This window comes from Diabrotica virgifera, chromosome 4, assembly GCF_917563875.1.
Source record: "Diabrotica virgifera virgifera chromosome 4, PGI_DIABVI_V3a".
Lineage (NCBI taxonomy): Eukaryota > Metazoa > Arthropoda > Insecta > Coleoptera > Chrysomelidae > Diabrotica > Diabrotica virgifera.
In genome coordinates, this window is record NC_065446.1 from 37,254,174 (window position 1) to 37,272,252 (window position 18,079).

The 18,079-nt window shown below is 33.5% G+C and overlaps 1 protein-coding gene across 5 annotated transcripts in view; it reads right to left on the reverse strand.

Moving 5' to 3' along the window:
* LOC114329940 (choline/ethanolaminephosphotransferase 1) overlaps window positions 1–18,079 on the reverse strand; it is a 150,834-nt gene that overhangs the window by 100,610 nt on the left and 32,145 nt on the right. The window contains exon 4 of one of the 5 annotated variants that reach the window (XM_050648154.1): window positions 10,680–10,811. The exons of the other annotated variants lie outside the window; for them this stretch is intronic. Coding sequence (XP_050504111.1) covers window positions 10,680–10,811 — 132 coding nt within the window. The remainder of the gene's footprint in view (window positions 1–10,679; window positions 10,812–18,079) is intronic. 5 annotated transcript variants of the gene reach the window in all.

The following is an 18,079-nucleotide window of genomic DNA, read 5'->3' on the forward strand; positions in this document are numbered from 1 at the left end:
ATTCATATTAACAATAATAATATATTGGAATGAAAAAGTCAGGTCAAAAACAATAATTCCGAGATGGTCACTAATCGATTTTCGGATTCAAACTGATTACTGTACTGACAATCAAATAAATGTTTAGATAAAAAAATCATATTGCAACGCAGCAGATTTGAATTTGGCTCAAAGCATGCAACGGTTTGGAAATTGAATCATATTTCGCTAACGAACTCAAGAGGTTTATCTACTTAAAGTGGTTGACAAAACCGAAAAAAAAAGATGCATCAGCAATCATTACATTACATCGTTCGATACAGCATGCGTGCCTAGGCATGATTCATTGTGACATGAATTATTATTGTTTTTGAATGGTCTTTTCGGAAGACGATAATTACACACAAATAAAAAAAATCCACAGTTTTCGTTTTCTTTCATAGAACTATTAAAATTTATACCACGATAAAAATTTTTTTTCCTCTCAACAATTTAATTTGATGTAAATTCTTAGAATAAAAACGAAAATATAGATTTTTACCAAAAAGTTGAAAATTCGGATGGCCCGGAAGCCTTGTCCGGGACGCCGGGACACAACTTCGTAATTCGGGCCATGTCCCGGATTTTTCGGGCTAGTTGGTCACACTAACCATACTGTATACACATGCAACGGTGGAAAATAGTGTCGCGCACGCGTGATTAGAAATTAAAAACAAAGGAGTTTTGAATATTATATTGCAAAAAACTCTTCGGGATTTCATGAATCGATGTTTAAAGAATATCTACCTACCTTGGCAACATTCAAATTTTCAGTTTTTCACATAGTTTTTGAGGGTTAAAAATGGCCGATTTCGCAATTTTTCAATTTTTAATCGCTTGTATCTCAAAAACTATCATTTTTGAGAAAAGTCACTAAAGACCTTTTCTGTTTGGAATCATACAAAAAACCGAAAAAAACTTTGTTCCATGCAAAAAAAAATAATTTTAGGAAAAAAAAAACGTTTAAAACATTTTTGACCACCTTTTGGTCCTGGCAACATGCAAATTTGTTAAAAGTGGTCCTTTTTGAGTAGGATTGTGCAAAAAATCCGAATTAGAATATTTTTCCTAGCGGATGCGCAGTGGCTTTCTGGACTACGTATTTTAAACTGAAATTGTGATTAATTTCCAATTAAGCAATTGGACTTCGCAAGTCCTAGATTTTCACCCAACGTGACCGGAAGGCGATAAATTTGAACTCTTCGTGTAACTTTGCGTCGATTGATATATGATTTTACTAATTTTAAGTAATTTTTGCCAAACTTCCGGTCATAACTTTTTTAACGGAAATGGTATCAAAACCGGACTAAATATTCGAGTTCGGCTTTTCAATCGCGATGATTGATATGTCACATTTACTATTTCTGCGACTATAATGTGGCACTTCCGATTACACCTTTTTAACCGGAAGTGATATAAGAACCGGAAGTATAACTATATTTATTCCAGTCTTGCTAAGTCGCGTCGAGTAATACAGCGCTTGTATTTTTTCGACGACTTTAAAACAGTACTTCCAGTTGTAACTCTGCAACCGGATGTCCGAGGTTAAATTTCTCACCTTTAATACCAATCTTGAGTTATAGGCTCTCACTCGACTCCTCATTTGTCATATCAGTTCTAATAACGTAGGAGTTATATTCGCGGACAGACACGCATTAAACCAGAAGTATATACACTTCTCCAATAAATTAACGCACCTCCTTAAAAATTGGTTATTTTTAATGTCTCGAATTTCCTAAATCTGTTGTCCGATTTAAGTGATTTTTTTAACACGTTATAGCCTTATTCTTTAACAAGATCTCTGTAATAATATTGTTGCTGGACAGGTAAATTGTCTTTGTATACCGGGTGTACCAATCAAACTGTGATTTTTTCTCAAAGTTCGCGTCACACTGTAGAATATTCTAGCATTTATAAAATATGAAAGTAAAACTCAACTGTAGCTTCATGTTATCTTAACATTATGTTTTTTTATTGTTAAATATTGTTGAATAATAAAAATGTTACGTACTTTAAGAGGAAACAGTAGCGATCAACAGGTAGCAAAAACGCGTTCCAAGATTGCGGCTCTAATTTTGAATATTTTTTCGAGATATTTGGCACACGTATTCGTAATATTATAAAGAATGGCGGTACAGAGCCCAATTTGAAAAATATATTAATATGTGGAAATTACTCTGTAATTAAATACAATATTAAAAAAATGAACCTGTACCGCCATTAAGAAGAACAAAAAAATACACTTTCTTCAAATAAACTTTTTTATCCGATGCCTAGATTTTGTATCATTTTGGAACTACTAAAATTTTTTATTTCATTAGTAGTTCCAAAATGACACAAAATCTAGGCATCGGATAAAAAAAATTATTTATTATATATTTATATTAATATATTTTTCAAATTGGGCTCTGTACCGCCATTCTTTATTATATTACGAATACGTGAGCCAAATATCTCGAAAAAATATTCAAAATTACAGCCGCAATCTTGGAACGTGTTTTCGCTACCTGTTGATCGCTACTGTTTCACCTTAACAACTAGCTTTGTTTTTCATCAATACAAGGTGTTTTTAAATAAGTATGGCAAACTTTAAGGGGTAATTCTGCATGAAAAAATAATGACAGTTTGTATTATAAACTGTTTTTATGTCTGCAAATGCTTCGTGTCCGAGGTAGAGGGTAATGAAATTTTTCTTACAAATTGACGATTTATTAATTGCTCTAAAACCGGTTGAGATATGCAAATGAAATTTGGTGGGTTTTAAGAGGAAATAATTGTGCATTTTTTTGACATACAATTAAGAATTTTATGTTAACCATTGGCGCACATAAGGGTCATATTACCAGTATGCGCGCCAATGGTGAATATTAAATTCCTAATTTTATATAAAAAATGCGCAATAACTAACTCTAAAAACCCACCAAATTTCATTTGCATGTCTCAACCGGTTTTAGAGCAATAAATAAATCGTCAGTTTGCAAGAAAAATTTCAACACTCTCTATCTCGGAAACGAAACATTTGCGGACATAAGTTTAAAAAAAACTGTCATTATATTTTCATGCAGAATTACCCCTTAAAGATGGCCATACTTATTTAAAAATACCTGTATTGACGAAAAACAAGGCTAGTTGTTAAAGTACCTACCGTTTTTATTATCCAACATAAGCGAATGAATCAAAAAAACAGAATGTTAAGAAAACATAAGGCGGCTCCGTGCGTGACCATGGTGGGGATACACGAAACTATGCCAGCGCCCGTAGCGGCGAAATATGACAACTTTGGCGAATAATGATTTAATACTTAATAATTTTTTTCCATAGATATTTCGCTTACCTTATTATTAGTCCATGTGGTGAGACCGCTCCCGTCTGAAAAAAATTTCTGATTCGGTTTCTTTGTGGATTCCTATTCAAAAATGTCCCCTTTAAACAAATCTGAAGGGTGCCGGGCGGAATTTTTGGGCAGAAATTGTTTAAACAATTTTTTTAAACAAATACAAAAGATCATGTTTTTTTGCTCTGGAACATATATTTTTAGATTTTTTGGTTCCATCTAAACAAGAAAGGTATCTTGTAATTTTTCTCAGGAATTGATAGTTTTGGAGTTACGGGCGATTTAAAATCTGAAAAATGCGAAAATACGCATTTTCGAGGCTTAAAAACTCATATTTAAATTAGTATTTTTGAGGTTGCCAGACACTTAGATTGAAGACTGAACATTCTGCTTCAAGATTCTGAAGAGTGATCGCGTCTAACTTTAATTTATACCGTTGTTTTTTAATTGTTAAATATGCGTGTTTATCCGATCTTTTTGCCGGTGCGGCGCGCTCCATTTCAAAAATTTCCTATTTTCCACCGAAAAATATTTTTCCTAAATTATTTGGGACATTCTAAATAAAATAAGTTTCTTGACATTTTTCTCAAAAGTTAATAGTTTTAAAGTTATAAGCGATTTAAAATCCGAAAATGCGTTTTTTGTCATTAGGATGTCCCAAAGAATCTAGATAAAATATTTTTCGGAGGAAAATAGGAGATTTTTGAAACGGAGCGCGCCGCACCGGCAGAAAAATCGGATAAACACGCATATTTAACAATTAAAAAACAACGGTATAAATTAAAGTTAGACGCGATCACTCTTCAGGATCTGGAAGCTGAATATTTAGTCTTCAATTTAAGTATCTAGCAACCTCAAAAATACTAATTTGAATATGAGTTTTTAAGCGTCAAAAATGCGTATTTTCGCATTTTTCAGATTTTAAATCGCCTATAACTCGAAAACTATCAATTTTTGAGAAAATTTACAAGATACCTTTCTTGTTCAGAATGACCGACAAAACGTAGAAATATATGTTCCGGAGCAAAAAAAGTGATCTTTTGAATTTGTTTAAAAAAATTGTTTAAACAATTTCTGCCCAAAAATTCCGCCCGGAACCCTTCAGATTTGTTTAAAGGGGACATTTTTGAATAGGAATCCACAAAGAAACCTAATCAGAAATTTTTCCAGACGGGAGCGGTCTCACCACATGGACTATATTGCCGTTTTGATTTTTATTATTTATTTTTATATTTTAATACTATTTATTTTTTATTTCCTTCCCCGATCTGGTGGTATATTCCTATCGTCATCCATTTCCATTTTGTGTTACATACACAACACAATAGATCCAGCTAATGCTAAAATCTGGTAATAATAATTCACACTGCCTAATTTCTTTCGATGTACACTTAATTAATGTTAACACCGACAACTAATCTATAACGACAAAGTGAAGAAAAACCCTTAAAATTTATATTTTCTTCAGATAACTTCCAAATATCCGTTTTTTTATTTGACGTTTATTTGATACTCGTTGAAACTTATTGTTTGTATAATAAATTTTATCAAAAATGGTAAATAAAAATATTATATTAACGTCAAATATGTCATATTTGTATAATATGTTTAACATCAAGTTGTGTTCGCCAAAAATGTCAGGCAACTACGCTAGGTGTCGTGTCAGTCATGCACGGAGCGAATAGTTGGGTTTTAATTTCAGTATTTTTTAAATGCTAGAATATTCCACAGGGTGAGAACTTTGAGAAAAAAACACAGTTTGATTGGTACACCCGGTATACAATGACAATTTACCTGTCTAGCAATAATATTATTACAGCGATATTGTTAAAGAATAAGGTACATATACAGGTCTGCGTAAATTGGAACGAAATGGGAAACTTTTTTAATATCAATTTTACGAAAAAAAGTCATTCTTTATAAAGTGCTCTGCATAGTCTAAAACTCAAGATGCAATCATCAGATATCAAATTTTGTCAACAGTATACGAGGTATGTCAAAAAATATGAATTTCGCTCAAGAGCAAACTACCTTTATATTTCAAAATATCAAAAAATTTTATTAAGAAAAGTTATTTGTAATTAAAAACCATATTCAAATATGCAATAACAGCCTTCTACTTGAAAAAAAAATTTCTGAAATTTTCCTAAATTACCGATTCCGAACATCATTTTTATTTATTAGACATGTAATAACTCTTTTATTAAGAATTTTTGGAAAAAAAGTTATTCTTCATAAAAATCTGTGCATGGTCTAAACCTCAAGATGCAATCATCAGTTATCCAAGTTTGTTAATTTTATACGAGGTGTGTCAAATAATATGAATTTAGAAAGAATGTAGAAAGAATTCTTTCTAAATTCATATTGACACACCTCGTATAAAATTAACAAACTTGGATAACTGATGGTTTCATCTTGAGGTTTAGACCATGCACAGATTTTTATGAAGAATAACTTTTTTCCTAAAATTATTAATAAACGAGTTATTACATGTCTAATAAATAAAAATGATGTTCGGAATCAGTAATTTAGGAAAATTTCAGAATTTTTTTTTTCAAGTAGAAGGCTGTTATTGCATATTTGAATATGGTTTTTTAATTACAAATAACTTTTCATAATGAAATTTTTTGATATTTTGAAATATAAAGGTAGTTTGCTCTTGAGCGAAATTCATATTTTTTGACATACCTCGTATACTGTTGACAAAATTGGATATCTGATGATTGCATCTTAGGTTTTAGACTATGCAGAGCACTTTATAAAGAATGACTTTTTTCGTAAAATTGATATTAAAAAAGTTTCCCATATGGTTCCAAGTTACGCAGACACCCTGTATATTTAATAAATATTAAAAAAATCACTTAAATTGGACAACAGATTTAGGAAATTCGAGACATTAAAAATGACCCATTTTTAAGGTGGCGCGGTAATTTCTTGGATAAGTGTATTTATTTGAGAAGTTATTTTCGCGGACAGACATACGGACTGACAAAAAAGCATGAAACCGAAAGTACTATATACTTATTTGTTTTCGTGTTGCTAAGGCGCGTCGAATAATATGTCGCTTGTACTATTTCGGCGACTATAAAACAGTAGTTCCAGTTGCAACTCTAAAACCGAAAGTCTGGGGTCAAATTTCTCACCTCTAATACCATATTTGGGTTATAATCTTTCATTCGATACCTCATTTGTCTGGTCTAATGATGGAGGAGTTATGTTTACAAAGTTTCTGGGACAGACGGATATAGATAAGTCAAGGTTTTCACATTTTTTCAAAATGGATGAAAACAAGAGAAATAATATTATTACGCCACGAGAAAATATAGCATCAGAACAGTATTTTCATATTTCGCCGCCGCCTACGAAAAGTATAATTCCGAAAAATGCCGGTAAGAGTAGAACTTTCAATGAACGCCGCGAAAAATATTATTTTCGATTATGTATATGATTGTGAAAATTATAATCCCTAATAAAGTGATAGCGAAAAAAATTATTTTTTGAGGAGTATCAGCAAAAAACATAATTTCTGTTTTTGGGTCCACGAAAATTATAATTACTAAAAAGTTCTTAGAAATAATTGTTTCGTCGGTAGAAACAGAAACAGAAAGGGAAATAATTGTTTTCGTCGGCATCTACTACGAACTACATATTTTCGTTATAAATATTTTGGGAGTTATAATCTTCGCGGACACGCATATAAAAAAGAATTGTATTGCTAACACTTATCAAAGAGTTATTATTTTCACTGGAAATGTATTAGGAATCACATTAATCATAGGTACCAGCGATTTACTTTCAATTACATCTTTCCGTTCTTGAATTCGATAGAATGACTTTCCATTTGTATTCGTAAGACATATTCAATAAGGTGGCTTTTGACATATTCCTTTAATACCAGATTACATTCTCTAGCCTGACCTTTTTTAAAAGGTCTAATAACTTCTAGACTGAACCTTCCTTGTAGCTCTTTGCCGGTGGCTTTTCTTCGCCTAATGCAAAGAACCGCACATTTGCCAGGCTGTCACAGTGACACAAAAGGTGCTCTGCAGTTTCTTCCTGTAGGTCTAGGTGACATAAACTGCATAGGTCATCGTCTGACAATCCCATCAGCTAAAACTGCCTATTCAGCTTAACTGTGCCCTGTTAAGACATCTACTATGGTCTATAGATCTCTATAGTCATCTAGATATCTTTTTTTTGTCTTCATTTTTTCTCTCCTGTCGGTCGAGTCTTCCGAACTTATCACACAAGTTAAAACTTCTCCAGTCACCATTATTTTCCCCCAAAGTATCGTACTCAATACCTTTCTTTAAAAGCATCCTAATATTTTCTCATCCTTTTATTGAAGTGAAAACTTTAGGGACGTTGTGCGATTTTTGGATAGGGGAAAAAGCAGTGAATTCGCGACCGTCATTGCGACCATCATCGCTTATGCTATATATTATTTGTATGTATACAGGGTGTTTGGTAAAGAATGGGCCATAGCTTAACCTCAAGTTCCTGAGGTTAAAATAGGCCGATTTAAGCTAACTTACCTTAGTACAAAGTTTATAATAACCGAGATACAGGGTGTCAAAGTTAAACTTTTTTTTATTTATTATTGAATATTTCCTGACAGGTATGAGATAACAACATGAAATTCGGTATGTGGGGGTTTTTGGGTGGAGAAAACTAAATTCCCTACCAAAAATTATGTATTGCCCAGAGAGCGCCACATACGCCTTTCAGCACTCATTTATTACGTTCAATTTTTTTTTATCCCTCACTCTGTATAATTTTGGCATTAAAATTTTTATTCTCCTATTAGTTTTACTTAAAAAGGTATACTTCTTTCATCTCCATAAACTCAACCGTTTTCGAGATAAACGCATTTTAAATCTGCGATACACCATCATTTTTAGCATAATATCATTGTAGTTACACCCGAAAAATAACTTAAAACCATAAAATTATCCAAAAATGTATCGCAAATTTCTTCAAATGGAATTTGCGATGCAATGACATAAATTTGAGAACTGGCACAATTATTATGGTTTTAAGTTATTTTTCGGGTGTAACTACAATATTATGCTAAAAATGATGGTGTATCGCAGATTTAGAATGCGTTTATGAATTTAGGGAGATGAAAGAAGTATTTTAAGACCTTTTTTAAGTAAAACTAATAGGAGAATAAAAATTTTAATGTCAAAATTATACAGAGTGAGGGATAAAAAAAAACTGAAAGTAATAAATGAGTGCTGAAAGGCGTATGTGGCGCCCTCTGGGCAATACATAATTTTTGGTAGGGAATTTAGTTTTCTCGGCCCAAAAAACCCCCACATACCAAATTTCATGTTGTTATCTCATACCTGTCAGGAAATATTCAATAATAAATAAAAAAAGTTTAACTCTGACACCCTGTATCTCGGTTATTATAAACTTTGTACTAAGGTAAGTTAGCTTAAATCGGCTTATTTTAACCTCAGGAACTTGAGGTTAAGCTATGGCCCATTCTTTACCAAACACACTGTATATAAATTGTATAGAAGTATTTAAATCTAAAATAAATGTAAAACCTATTTTAGGATGGGGAAAAAGGATTTATTTCGCGACCGTCATCTCTTCGGCGTAATAAATTCTGTGTACGTATCTATATTATGTGTATCTATACATAAATTGTATAGAAGTATTTAAATTTAAAATAAATGTAAAACCTATTTTTGAATGAGAAAAAGGATTTATTTCGCGACCGTCATCTCTTCGGCGAAATAAATTTTGTACGTATATATATTGAAGTGAAAACTTCTTTAGGGACGTTGTGCACTTTTTGGATCGGAAAAAGTATTAAATTGGCGACCGTCATCTCTTCGACGAAATAAATTTTTGAAGTGAAAACTTCTTGAGGGTTGTTGTGCACTTTTTGGATGGGGAAAAAGCGAAAAAGTATTAAATTAGCGACCGTCATCGCGACCATCATCGCTTCGACGAAATACATATTTGAAGTGAAAATTTCTTTAGGAACGTTGTGCACTTTTTAGATGGGGAAAAAGTATTGAATTAGCGACCGTCATCGCTTCGGCGAAATAAATTTTTAAAGTGAAAACTTCTTTTGGGGACGTTGTGCTCTTTTTAGATGGGGAAAAATTATTGAATCAGCTACCGTCATCGCGACCGTCATCACTTCGACGAAATAAATTTTTGAAGTGAAAACTTCTTTAGGGACGTTGTGCTCTTTTTGGATGGGGGAAAAGTATTGAATTCGGGACCGTCATCGCTTCGACGAAATAAATTTTTGAAGTGAAAACTTCTTTAGGGACGTTGTGCATTTTTTGGATGGGAAAATGTATTAAATTAGCGACTGTCATCGCTTCGACGATTTCGACGAAATAAATTTTTGAAGTGAAAATTTCTTTATGGGCGTTATGCACTTTTTGGATGGGGGAAAAGTATTCAATTAGGAACCGTCATCGCGACCGTCATCGCTTCGACGAAATAAATTTTGTACGTATATTAATTATGTGTATGTATACATAAATAGCATAGGGCATATACTTCGCGTATAGGAAAAAGGATTAAGCTCGTAATTTATATACTATAAGAAGTTTTTACTTCTATCGGCACTCCCACGGGTGCCTTCAATTTTTTTCATTATCCACGTTTCTGTCGCTTATCTCGTCTTAGGATTCCGCGGATATTGAAGTATGAGGATGAAGAATGAGAATAAAGTTGATGGTAGGAGAGGTAAAGGAAACCCGATGAGAAGAAGAGTGTGGCAATCGTAAGTGTGGAAACGTAAAAAAAATATCTTACAGAAGAAAAAAATACAGCAGCTGCAAAAGATTGTCACAAAGCAAATGATTGTAAAAGTCTTCACATATATGTGTTATATATTACCTATATATCTTTAAGCTTTTTAGGTAAGTTGGAAGCTAAGTATTTAGAAAATGTTAGCCATTGTATTAGCAATTAAAAGATATGTACCATTAATGTATTTCTAAATCGGTAGACTGTAAATAAATTTCTAATTAAAAATTAATATTTTTGCAAGCATTGCATGTGAATGTTACATTATTTGTTGGCTATGATAAAATTCGAACGGTTTTTGTTAATTAACAAAACAGAATCATTTCTACACGGCATTCGACTAATGCGATATTTTTACATTTGAAAAGTTTCGCTGTAAATATGAGTCGGTATAGATTTGTGGTGTATGTATCAGGTATCCCAAAAAGCCCATGGCAATATTAGAAGGAACGCCACATTCGCCTCAAACAACCCAATATTAGTTCAACAAAGTTAACGAGTAAAATTGCAGACATGCCATGTCGTTTGAGATACTCTGACTTACAGCAACTGTGGATCCATTCTTGCCAACGCCCCCAGAACAAACTGTTATTATGTGGTTGTACATTGTCAATGTACCGACTGATAGTGTACTTAAAGGAATTGCATACCACATTTCAAAAGAGTCGCTAAAAATCTAGGTTAACGCAAGTTAAAAACGAGTTTTTGAAGACTTTAAACAAAGATAGATAGTATATTTCGTTAGATACTCAATTATTTTAAATTATCATCATTAATTTAAAGTCACAAATGTTACAGTACTCATTATCTTACTCTTAAAAGTAACTCTTAAAAGAAAGAGTATACATTACTCTTACTGACTACTGTACTGTAATAGAAAATATGATAGAACTCTTCACCCCTTACTATTTATCGTTTTTTCTGTCATTCTCGAATCAATATTGACATATATAGTTGTTCCATTTTATCTTTGCCCATGCGTCATACTTAATTTTCAAACAAATTAAATCAAAACATAAAGTGAAACGTACGTCGATGTGTGTAGTATACAGGGTGTCCCGGAAAATAGTGCGTTCCTTTAAGGTATGGAGAGAATACACAATTTGGAACAAAAAAGTCCTATACCATTTTTTTCTAAAGTTAAGCGTTTCCAAAAAAAAGTTAACATTGTTTTCCATATACCTGTATTTTAATGTTTGGAAATTTTAATAAACTGGCAACATCGTACGCACTACGGCATAATAACATAATAAGAACTCGTTTGTGATTGTGATTAACAGTATTTAAAATAATCCAACCTAATAGTAGGTAATACTTATGTATTTACTATTTGTTTACTAAAATTATTTTCTTTTGAAATGTATTGAAATACCTATTGCATAATTTTAAACGAATTACACATCTTTTAACATAAAAACACATCTTTTAACTAAACTAGTATTATGTATTTAGTAAGATTTAAATGGGTTGAATGCTGAGTATTGCTGAGGGCTTTAACTGAATTACATAGTTTTAATAGTTTACAGTGGAACTTAAATACACCAGATAATGTCTCAGTAATTTGTTTACTTGTGAACTGAAATAACTAAGTTGTACTTACTTGAAAATAATTAATATACCGAATAGATGTTTCAAGTAACCTTTCACAAACACCATTCATAGGTAATAACATAATAGGTAATACACTCACTATTCGAAAACATTTTCGGCATTGACACTAAACAGGATTCTTTAAAACTATCTGTTTACTATCATCTTCTATCTATTTACATGGGACTGTCTATGCTTAAATTTGCGTACCGCACATAGTTGTCAGATTTAAATTTGGATACCAAAATACATTTTAATTTTTTGGTCAAACGGTTGCATTTAGAAAAAAATGTTATAAGAGTTTTTTGTTCTACATGGTGCCTTCTACCTATACCTTTAAGGAACGCACTATTTTCCGGGACACCCTGTATAATATATATAGCATACACAATGTGTATACATATTGACGTATGTTTTACTTTATGTTTTGATTTCATTTGTTTGAAAATGAACCATGACGCATGGGCAAAGATAAAATGGAACAACTATACCACACAACATTTAAAAAAGGTTACTTCAATTGATAATCTTAAGCTCTGGAATTGTATTGGGACCGTGCAAGTTCGGCAAAGCGACCCCTATTTCTACGCTCTGCAACTTTATTCGCACTTTTAATTATATTGTCCAATTATATTAGTCCTGGTTACTGGATAATTGTCAAGGCCATAGCCCAAAAAAATAATAAGAAGAAAAAATAAGATTCAGGTTATGTTATCAAAACGTAAACAATTGTATGTAGTAAATAAAATTAGTTATTAAAATGCAGTACTGCAAGCAAAATACAATTAACTAAATTTACCTTTATAATAATTGCACATCATATCAATATTGTGGAGCAATATATAATTTTTCTGCTTCAATGACAGAAGGTATGAAATATACGTCAATTTGACAATTTCAATTGACAATATGAATTATTTAAGATAGTTGCAATATTTCTCCGTGAGTCGCGCACGGTCGTTTCTCGTTTCCCTTCCAAGTACTTGCACACCGCGAATAGAGATTGCAGGTTATAATAGTATTCTTGATAGCACATAGTTCAAATGTAATAATGACGTCATATAAACTCGTCACTAAATCAAGCCACTGAAATGCTCGCTGTAATAGACATGGCATGTCAAAAAATCTGATTATTCCCTATATACTTTTTCAAATTTAGTTTTATTATTTCAAATCTAGTTTTTATTATTGCATCCATATTAACAGTAATACTGCAATTTAATAATTAATTTTATTTACTACATACAATGTTTACCTTTCAATAACATAACCTGAATCTTACTTTTTTCTTCTTATTCTTATTTTTTTGGCTATATCCTTGACAATTATCCAGTAACCATAGTCTAAGAGCTGGGAGCGGATTTTGTGCGTGATAAGTAATATGGAAAAACTATACGGGGATATGTTGAATTAGTTGTGTACATGACTTTCACCAACGGCCGGAAACCAGAGTGGGGGCCGAGGGTAGTTATAAGGGGACAAAGTCGCGGCTTTTATTATTTTTTTATGACGCTCATAATCGAGATAGTGCACCAAAATTTGGGAATAAGTAAGCCATGACGTACCTAAGTAAAATCTCTAGAGGCGCAACGCTGCGTGGCCGACAAAGGGGTGGGGGTAGGGGTGAATATAAAAAATATAAGGGGTTTTTTGCGACGTTCGTGATTGAGATAGTGGACCAAAATTTGGGAATAAGTAGACCATGACATTACTAAGTAAAATCCCCAGAGCCGGAAACCAGAGTGGGGGCCGAGGGTAGTTATAAGGGGACAAAGTCGCGGCTTTTATTATTTTTTTATGACGCTCATAATCGAGATAGTGCACCAAAATTTGGGAATAAGTAAGCCATGACGTACCTAAGTAAAATCTCTAGGGGCGCAACGCTGCGTGGCCGACAAAGGGGTGGGGGTAGGGGTGAATATAAAAATATAAGGGTTTTTTTGCGACGTTCGTGATTGAGATAGTGCACCAAGATTTGGGAATAAGTAGACCATGACATAACTAAGTAATATCCCCAGAGGCGGAAACCAGAGTGGTGCACGAGGGTAGTTATAAGGGGCAAAAGTCGCGGTTTTTATTTTTTTTGTGTCGCTCATGATGGAGATAGTGCACCAAAATTTGGGAGTAAGTAGGTCATGAGGTAACTAAGTTAAATCTCCAGGGATGGAGCGCTGCTTTGGGTACAAAAGGGTGGTAGGCAGGGGTGAGTATAAAAATATATGGGGTTTTTTTGCCGTTCGTGATCGAGATAGTGCACCAAAATTTGGGAATAAGTAGATCATGACATTACTAAGTAAAATCTCCAGGGGCGGAACGCTGCGTGGGGGACAAATTTTGTGCCGGGCCATAAAAAAAATAATACACACTGCGACTTTGAACCCTTAAAACTACCCTCATCCCCAACTCTGGTTTCCGGCTCTGGGGATTTTACTTAGCTAAGTCATGATCTACTTATTCCCAAATTTTGGTGTACTATCTCAATCTAGCACGTCGCAAAAAACCCCCTATATTTTTGTATGCACACCTACCGCCACCCCTTTATCGGCCACGCAGCGTTCCACCCCTGGAGATTTTACTTAGTTACCTCATGACCTACTTATTCCCAAATTTTGGTGCACTATCTCGATCATGAGCGTCACAAAAAAAATAATAAAGACGGCGACTTTGACCCATTATAACTACCCTCGTCCCCCACCTCGGGTTTCCGGCTCTGAGGATTTTGTTTAGTTATGCCATGGTATACTTATTCCCAAATTTTGGTGCACTCTCTCAACACGAACGTCGCAAAAACCCCTTATTATATTTTTTGTATTCACCCCTGCCCCACCCCTTTATCGGCCACGCAGCGTGTCACCCCTGGAGATTTTACTTAGTTACGTCATGACATACTTATTCCCAAATTTTGGTGCACTATCTCGATCATGAGCGTCACAAAAAAAATAATATAAACGGCGACTTTGACCCTTATAACTACCCTCGTCCCCCACTCTGGTTTCCGGCTCTGGGGATTTTACTTAGTAATGTCATGGTCTACTTATTCCCAAATTTTGGTTCACTGTCTCAATCAACGTCGCAAAAAACCCTTTATATTTTTTTTATTTACCCCTCCCCCCTCCCCTTTGTCGGCCACACAGCGTTCCGCCCCTGCAGATTTTACTTAGTTACGTTATGACTTACTTATTCCCAAATTTTGGTGCACTATCTCGATCATGAGCGTCATAAAAAAATAATAAAAGCCGCGACTTAGTCCCCTTATAACTACCCTCGGCCCCCACTGTGGTTTCCGGCCGTTGGTGAAAGTCATGTACACAACTAATTTAACATATCCCCGTATAGTTTTTCCATATTACTTATCACGCACAAAATCCGCTTCTATCTCTCCGGCTACCAGGACTAATATCATTATTAAAAGTGCTAAAAATCAGTAGCGGCCCGTCAGAGGAGGCAAGGGAGGCTCAGCCTCCCCATAAATTTTTTACACACTCTATACTGTTTTGTTTATCATGAATCGCGAAAACAACAATTACTCTCACTATTATACAACGTGTAAATTCCATATTATCACTAATTATCCATACGTACGGAGCAATAGCATTAGAACGCATGATCGCGTCTCAGTTTTATTACATATTATTGTAGGCAAGACCTTGGGTTATCCCGAGATGCACGAACGGAGCCGAGAAGCCCAGTATTCTCCGTTGCTAATGCTCCGTGCAGCGCAGCAGGCGTTTACGGAGACCCGGTCTCCTAACAGTGGCATCTACGGCGCCATCACACGCTGCCCGGAGATATACCAAGGGAGGCAGAATAGCTTCTCAGCTCCGTTGGGTGGTTGTGTGCGTCTCGGGACAACGAATTTTAGGGTCCTGACTAAAAATAATGAAAAATCTAAAAGTGCGAATTTTGTTATGAAATTTGGTATGTTGGGTTATAATAATATCTGGAACAACTTCCTCAAATAACTTTTTCCGATATCTCTAACTCAAAGCAAAATATCGGTAATTTATCGTGTTTTTGAATTCGCAGTAGGCCGCGTTTAGAATTAAAAAAAAATCAGTTGAGTATCTTAAAAAATTTGAAGCTTCATTATGTATGGACTGCAAAACTTCAAATCTGTATTTATTTTGATATGCATAGGTATCTATTTACAAATAGATGGAATTGTTAACAAATAAACGACACAAACTTTGGTATTAAACTTTTACTATTAGACTAACTATTTCTAAAATAATGATATCATGAAATTATGAATTAGGATGATATTATGAAATGTAAATAAAAAATGGTCAAAAGATGGGGCCTTAAATTACATTTTTTGGCGCATTTTTTTGCTAGTGCAAATTTGTCTAGATATTTTACAGTTAGGTATAGCCTCCCCTATTGTAAAAATCACGAGCCGCCACTGCTAAAAATGTTGCTGATTTATGACGCTAGGTGTCGCTTTTCCGAACTTGCACGGTCCCAATAGAGATAGACACAATACAGATATAAAAACGATAATTAATACTTTTTGTTGCGTAGAGAAAATAGATTTTTTTGTTAAAGATAGAAATTTATAACGATACTATCTATCTTTATAAAAAGCATAAATTTTGAAAAAGAGTAAAAAATGTGTCAAATTTTGAAATATACTTGTTATTGTAATATATCAAGATAGCCCTTATAACAAGATATTGGTTTCGAAAGATTGCGTAAATATAACATAAAGTATACTTTTCATATTTAAGCTCTACAGAGTCCAGAGTATATTTTAAAAATGCTTTATTATATAGGGTACTCCAGAAATAGTCGAAAAAATGAGAACATTTAATTTTTTAATTAATATTTTATTTAAACCTAAACCCAGGGTTGGAATAAGGTTTTAAGAGATTTTATAAGATATGTATATTGAATAGTTTATCAAAATACGTATTTTGGCACCGAATTCTCAATCATGAAAAAATCCTTATTAAATAGTTGTTTATTGTTTAGTTTTTTTATCGTGGTTTGACAGTTATAGAAGTCGCAATAGGACTTTTCAACGCTTCTCATTTGTTTCGAGCTTCTGCCATATGTCGTAAATCGGTGTATAACATTAATATACGACATATGACAGAAGCTCGAAACAAATAATGAGAAGCGTTGAAAAGTCCTATTGATTTATTTTTTGAAGTAAAATTAATTTCATCAGTTCTACTGTGCTAGTCAAAAGTCCCCTCGCCCCTCGTATCTTTTGAACGGTTATACTTTTATAATAGTGAAAGTTTGAAGGAAGAAATAAACTGACGTAGGCTTCCCAAATAGTCATAACAGGTGACGTAGTAGTGCAGACGTTACAGAGCCACTTTGACCGATAATTTTAAATGGGACTTTATGGCAAGTGATAGCTCGTTTGAAAGGCATTGAAAATATAATACCTATTCAATCATACTGATTTTGTTTGGGTTTAAATTGATTTTGATGAATAAATTAAATAAATACTAAAATTGTAGTTTCGCATTTAATTAGATTCAAACGTCAGCCTATGGCTATTTGTTAAAAAAGTTGACGTTGACGTAAAAACAACAAAAGGATTGAGAAAAACTTTTTTGACTTATAACTATAGAAGAACGATTGAGTATTTATTAATTAAATGCGAAACTACAATTTTTTAGTATTTATTTAATTTATTCATAAAAATCAACTAAAACCCAAACAAAATTAGTGTGATTAAATAGGTATTTTCAATACCTTTCAAACGATCACTTTCCATAAGGTCCCATTAAAAATTATCGGTCAAAGTGTGACTAGTACGTCACCTGTTATGACTATATTTGTGAAGCGTACGTCCTTTTATTTTCTTGCTCCAAATTTCACTATACATACAGTCGAACTCGCTTGTTAGAATACCGGTTATAGGAATATCCCGGTTTAAGGAATAAATGTACGAGGTCCCGAAACGTTTTTACTAGGCACCAATGATCTGTTATTAGAATATCCCTGTTATAGGAACACTTTTTCTTGGCACGAAAGCTATTCCAATAAGCGGGTTCGACTGTATATCCATTCAAAAGATACGAGGGGGAAGGAGACTTTTGGTTAGTACTGAATGTATACCAAATGTAAGTTTATACTGCCATCTACTTTCTGGAATATTCTAGTATAACTAGCCACGGTTCCCGGGAAGGGGGGTTATCGTGGGAGGTTTTGTCACTGGGAATTTTCCGGCGTCAACTTATTTTTTAATGTTTCTTTAGTCAAAATTCACTGAGAGCGAAATCGCAGCACGTTCTTTTTTTAACTAAGCGCGAAATGCATTTTTTCTACACAACGCTCTACTATTCTGTAAGTATTTTATATCGTTTGAAATTCACATTGTATTACCAATATTTTTTT